Source organism: Lactuca saligna, chromosome 1 (assembly GCF_052625555.1).
Source record: "Lactuca saligna cultivar CGN05327 chromosome 1, ASM5262555v1, whole genome shotgun sequence".
Classification (NCBI taxonomy): domain Eukaryota; kingdom Viridiplantae; phylum Streptophyta; class Magnoliopsida; order Asterales; family Asteraceae; genus Lactuca; species Lactuca saligna.
This window is the reverse complement of record NC_136417.1, coordinates 45,314,687-45,321,789: the sequence shown is the minus strand read 5'-3', so window position 1 is coordinate 45,321,789 and position 7,103 is coordinate 45,314,687. Positions and strand designations below refer to the sequence as shown.

The 7,103-nt window shown below is 32.7% G+C and overlaps 1 protein-coding gene across 1 annotated transcript; it reads left to right on the top strand.

The window, feature by feature from the left end:
* Nucleotides 1-1,363: 1,363 nt before the first annotated feature.
* LOC145005663 (uncharacterized) lies at nucleotides 1,364-2,401 on the top strand. Its single transcript, XM_078964781.1, has one exon. It carries the CDS (start codon nucleotides 1,364-1,366, stop codon nucleotides 2,399-2,401), a length of 1,038 nt encoding a protein of 345 aa, XP_078820907.1.
* Nucleotides 2,402-7,103: the final 4,702 nt, after the last annotated feature.

The window sequence follows — 7,103 nt, the reverse complement described above, 5'->3', positions numbered from 1 at the left end:
GGATGATGGACCCACTTTTGTGTTGGAAGAAAATTACCCTTAAAGAGAATAGTAGACTAGATCATAGGCTTTGATCCTAAAAGCCGATATATATATATATATATATATATATATATATATATATATATATATATATATATATATATATATATATATATATTGTAAATAATTGAATGGCAACATTTCCTAATGTCAAATGTGTAAGAATTATTTTCAACTTTTAGGATAAATATGTCAAATATGTATAAGAACTCATTAATTATGTCTAGTGATTAACTAGTATAAATAGCACTATCATATATATAAAAGATACACCAATTTGAATACTTTATATAAGTTATCAAATTCTCTCCTTCCTTTCTTCTTTCTTCTTTCTTAAAGGTTCTTAGTTTAGTTTTACTAATCTTGTTTTAATTACATCAAATTTATAACACGTTATCAGCACGAAAGCTCAAACAAAGGTTATTTAGAAGTGGAAATCACATCTATCTTAATCAAGGTATGTATTACTTAGTAAAAACATTATTAATTATAAAAACCCTCATCATATTAAAATAATAATAATACTAATGAATTAATAAAACTTATACATTATGGACATTATGGACTACTAACGATTTTTATTTCTTATACTAACGTTTCTTTATGTATTCTAATTTTTTTTATGCATACTAACATTTACATTATGCAACTAACTTTTATTTATGCATACTAACATTTACATTATGCAACTAACTTTTAATTATGCATACTAACATTTATATTATGCAACTGACTTTTCTTTATGCATACTAACATTTAAATTATATTTATTTATACATGTCAATGTTTATTTTTTACTCTTCATAATTTTATTTTAACATTTACTAATATTTGTTAATGTATCTAATTAGTAAAATTATACAAAGTAAAGTTATGTATTAGTTATAAATCTTATTAAATGATTTATAAATATACAAAACGAATATATATATATATATATATATATATATATATATATATATATATATATATATATATATATATGCAACGGTTATAAACAGTAAAAACAACGGCTATATTTTTTTTACTATAAATAAACATATTTACCCTGCTTATTTTACCCACAATAAATATTTCTCTCTTCTATCAAACAAATCAATTTCAAGAAATCAAGCTTCATGATGATTCACCCGTTTGTGATAATCATGACTATAATAGTCATATTACTTTTTATCTCAATCTTTAACATCGAAGATAATATGGAATTTCATCTACTTTTAGGCTTGTATGCAATGTTAGCTTTACCGCTTCTTTTTTGTGTAATATTTATTGAAATAAATGGATTTTAATTTTTGTTTTGTTTAAAATTTATAGTTACATTATGTCCAACATTGCAAAGCTCGAGTTTGCAGCACTTGAAGTTAGCGGGAAAAACTATGTGCCATGGATGATAGATGTAAAAATGCATCTTGAGTCCATGGGAATCTCAAATGCTATAAATGAATTTAATAATTGCTTCGCACAAGACAAAGCAAAAGCACAAGTTTTTCTTCGTAAGCATATTGATGAAATGTTAAGATTTGAATATCTTGATGTTACTGATCCAAGTATTCTCTGGAATCTTTTGAAAGAAAGATTTGATCATCAAAAGGAAGTTATACTTCCAAATGCTAGAGATGAATGGAGAACACTGAGGTTTCAAGACTTCAAGAAAGTAAATGAATACAACTCAGCTTTGTTCAGAATATGTTCACAACTCAAATATTGTGGACAAGAAGTTACTGATGAAGATATGTTGGAGAAAACTTACTCCACATTTCATGCAACAAACATTACCTTGATGCAACAATATCGGATGCAAAAGTTCACAAGATATTCTGAACTGAATGCATGTCTACTCGTTGCAGAGCAAAACAATGAACTCTTGATGAAAAACCATGAATCTCGTCCAACAGGATCAGTAGCACTTCCTGAAGCAAATGCTACAAATATTGATAGTCATCGAAACAATACACGTGGACGAGGGCGTGGTCGTGGTCGAGGACGAGGCCGTGGCTACTTTAATCGAAACCAAAGCCATAATCAGAACCATAATTCTGGTCGTGGACAAGGTAATAATCGTGGTCGTGGCCAGAAAAGGAATAATTACCAACATTCACAAAGAAACAATGTCCACACACAAGATAAGGCTAAAGTGGCAAGGCATGACACTGGGACATCACAAAAATCTGATGGTTCATGTTATAGATGTGGTAGCACAGGCCATTGGTCAAGGACCTGTCGCACACCTGTACATCTTTGTCAACTTTATCAAGAGTCCATTAAAGGAAAAGGAAAAGAAGCAAACCTCATTGATAATGTTGAATTCACTCCGCTAAATGTTGCCGATTTCTGCAATGACATGGAAGACATTAACTAAAAAAAAAAAATCTATTATTGTGCTAGTAAAACTGTTTTTCCTTCGTTTATTTTGCATGTAATGCCTTTCCTTCAATAAATGAACTTTCTTTTAATAATAATTATGATTATTATATTTACTTATTATTCCTTTCAAATGTGAAGTTTAATATGAGTCCAACTGGAGCACAACACCAAGAAAAGATTGGAGATCTTTGTATAGCAGATAGTGGTAGTACACATACTATTCTGAAATCAAAGAAATATTTTTCAAAATTAGTACCAACAAAAACAATTATACATACAATATCAGGTCCTGCAGACTTGATAGAGGGAACCGGGAAAGCCCATTTTATATTACCAAATGGTACAAACTTTTGTATAGAAAATGCCTTATTTTCTCCAAAGTCTAATAGAAACTTATTAAGTTTCAATGACATATATTTCAAAGGATATGATACAAAGACTATGACCATTGAAAATAAGAAATATATGTATATTATAGACAAAAGTCATGTGCTTGAAAAACTACCAACACTTGATTCCGGTCTGCATTATACATATATACATATGATTGAATCAAATATGGTAATCGAAGGAAAACATTGTGATCCTGGGACATTTAGTTTATGGCATGATAGGTTGGGCCACCCAGGATTAACAATGATGCGAAGGATAATTAAGAATACACATGGGCATCCATTGAAGGACCAAAAGTTCCCTCAGTCCAATAGCATAAAACCATGTATATCTTGTTCCCTTGGAAAGTTAATTATAAAACACTCTCCAATGAAAGTTGAAAGGGAATCTCCTAGATTTCTAGAAAGAATTCAAGGTGATATATGTGGACCGATTCACCCTCCATCTGGACCATTTAGATACTTTATGGTCTTAATAGATGCATCCAGTAAATGGTCTCATGTTTGCCTATTATCAACTCGTAATATGGCATTTGCAAAGCTTCTTGCCCAAATTATTAAATTAAGGGCACATTTTCCTGATTATACTATCAAAAGAGTGAGACTGGATAATGCTGGTGAATTTACTTCACAAGCATTTAATGACTACTGTATGTCTGTTGGAATTATTGTTGAGCATCCAGTTGCTCATGTACACACACAAAATGGTTTAGCTGAATCACTGATTAAACGTCTCCAGCTAATAGCTAGACCATTGATAATGAGAACCAAACTTCCTGTGTCTGTTTGGGGCCATGCAATCTTACATGCTGGATCATTGATACGCATAAGACCAAGTTCATATCATGTATATTCTCCACTACAACTTGCTTTCGGTCAAGAACCAAATATATCCCATTTGAGAATTTTTGGGTGTGCAGTATATGTCCCTATTGCACCACCTCAACGAACAAAAATGGGTCCTCAAAGAAGGTTGGGAATATATGTTGGTTATGAGTCAGTCTCTATTATAAGATATCTTGAACCATTAACATGTGATGTTTTCACAGAACGCCTAGCAGATTGTCAATTTGATGAGGCAAATTTCCCATCATTAGGTGGAGAAAAGAAGATCATGGAAAAGGATGTGTCATGGCATGAGCCTTCTTTATCATATCTTGACCCTCGCACAAGGCAATGTGATATAGAAGTTCAAAAGATAATGCATTTCCAAGAAATGGCAAATCAATTACCTGATGCATTTACTGACACAAAAAGGGTGACTAAATCATATATACCCGCTGTCAATGTTCCAGCTCGAATTGACATTCCACATGGACAATCTGATGATAAAGTCACTCAAGAGTCTAAAACACGCCTGAAGCGTGGAAGGCCATTTGGTTCTAAGGATAAGAACCCACGAAAAAGAAGAGGAGCAGAAAATGCACTAGATCATGAGGAAAGTGTTCCTGGAGAAACACGAATTATTCAAATTCCCCCAGGAAAAGAGGATGATGCACAAAATTATGGTCAGCCAAATAGAATATGTGACCAAAATGAAACTGACAGTATAAATGCAATATTTTCTTATTCAGCTGCATGTGATATTATGAATGATGATCCTGAACCACAATCTGTCATTGAATGTCAAAGAAGAAATGATTGGGCTAAATGGAAGGAAGCTATGCAAGTTGAATTAAATTCTCTTAACAAGAGAAAGGTTTTTGGGAACATTATCCTCACACCTGAAGTTGTGAAACCATTAGGATATAGATGGATCTTCGTACGAAAAAGAAATGAGAAAGACGAAATTGTAAGATACAAGGCCAGGCTTGTTGCTCAAGGTTTCTCTCAAAGACCTGGAATTGATTATGAAGAAACTTATTCACCAGTAATGGATGCAACCACTTTCCGATATTTAATCAGCTTGGCAGTATCTAAAAATTTAGAGATGCGTCTTATGGATGTTGTTACAGCTTACCTGTATGGATCACTTGATAGTGATATTTATATGAAAATCCCTGAAGGATTTAAAATGCCTGAAGCGTTAAGTACAAAACCCAAAGAAATGTACTCTATAAAATTACAAAGATCTTTGTATGGTTTAAAGCAATCTGGGCGCATGTGGTACAATCGTTTAAGCGATTATTTGACAAGTAAAGGTTATAAAAATAACACTATTTGTCCATGTGTATTTATTAAGAAAATAACATTTGGATATGTGATCATAGCAGTCTATGTTGATGATCTGAACATCATTGGAACGAATAAAGAAATCCTTGAAGTGATTGAACTTTTAAAGAAAGAATTTGAAATGAAAGATCTTGGAAAAACCAAATATTGTCTTGGTTTACAGATTGAACATATGCCTAACGGAATACTTGTGCATCAATCAAATTACACAGAAAGAGTCTTGAAACGTTTCAATATGGACAATGCAAATCCTTTAAGCACTCCAATGGTTGTTAGATCATTAAATATTGACAAGGATCCATTTCGTCCATGCGAAGAAAATGAAGAAGTCCTTGGTTCAGAAGTGCCATATCTAAATGCAATTGGAGCTCTTATGTATCTTACCAATTGTACTAGACCTGACATTTCTTTTGCAGTAAACTTGCTAGCAAGATTTAGTTCAGCCCCAACAAAAAGACATTGGAATGGAATCAAACATATTTTTCGATACCTTTGAGGAACTAGTGATTTAGGGTTATTTTACTCTAACGATTCAAAACAAGGTTTGATTGGTTATGCAGATGCAGGTTATTTGTCCGATCCTCATAAAGCTAGATCTCAAACTGGATACGTATTCATGAATGGAGGTACTGTAATTTCCTGGCGTTCTCAAAAGCAAACACTTGTTGCCACATCCTCAAATCATGCTGAAGTAATTGCACTAAATGAAGCTAGTAGAGAATGTACATGGTTAAGATCAATGACACAACTAGTTTTAACTTCATGTGGACTTGAAAAGGATATATGTCCAACTTTAATATATGAAGATAACTCAGCATGTGTCGCTCAAATGAAAGAAGGATATATCAAGAGTGACAGGACAAAACATATACCTCCAAAGTTTTTTGAGTACACTCAAGAGCTTATAAAGAACCATCAAGTTGAAATCAAATATGTTCAATCCAGTAACAATGCATCAGACCTTTTTACGAAGGCACTTCCTACTGCAATATTTAGGAAACATGTTCATGGCATCGGAATGCGACATGTGCATAGAATATAATGTGACAGATGTCTAAATAAGGGGGAGTAAACTATACACTGCACTCTTTTTCCCTTCGCTAAAGTTTTTTCCCACTGGGTTTTCTTTAGCAAGGTTTTTAATGAGGCAGTACTTCAAGGTTGAACTCTAATTTGAAATGATGTCATCCAAGGGGGAGTGTTGTAAATAATTGAATGACAACATTTCCTAATGTCAAATGTGTAAGAGTTATTTTCAACTCTTAGGATAAATATGTCAAATATGTGTAAGAACTCATTAATTATGTCTAGTGATTAACTAGTATAAATAGCACTATCACATATGTAAAAGATACACCAATTTGAATACTTTATATAAGTTATCAAATTCTCTCCTTCCTTTCTTCTTTCTTCTTTCTTAAAGGTTCTTAGTTTAGTTTTACTAATCTTGTTTTAATTACATCAAATTTATAACAATATATATATATATATATTCAGGTTGACAAAATTGCAAAAATGGTTCATATGCTTGTCAAAATTATGTGGGTTTGATCCAAAATGGTTTCATGGTGCATAAGTGGTCCAATATTGGATCTTTTTAGTGATTTTAGTCCCTATACACTTGAAATTACTTTTATACCCTTATAGTTTATATTTTCCGTATTTTAATTGTTGAAATCTTTTAATTAAATTAATTTAACTTAAGACAAAAAAATAAAAACCCAACTCACCCTTTCATCCCTGTCATAATACCAAGGAGGAGAGAATCCCAATCATCACCACTACCCTTCATCACCTGTGTTTGTAACCAGCGTCGGCGGCCTCCATTTTCATCGGAGTTACCGGGTTCGCCACCATCACCCTTTTATATCTTTATGCCAGACATCACTCAACTTCACTTCTTTCTATCTTTTTCAAATACACACACAAACACAAAGTCTCAAGAACACCCACACCGGAAACCAATGACAATAGGCTGGAAACCCACACCACTAGTGGCCGGAAACCTACACCAACAGCTTCACTTCTTGCACATATGTCACCACTGCATCCTCTGTACTACAAGCTCCTTCCTATAAAATCTATTAACCCCCTCAATCTCTTTACTCTAATACTCTACTTCACTCCCGACTT

Bases quoted from the DNA above. Each gene is read 5' to 3' on its own strand.
- LOC145005663 (XM_078964781.1), top strand. From the start codon at position 1,364: ATGTCCAACATTGCAAAGCTCGAGTTTGCAGCACTTGAAGTTAGCGGG.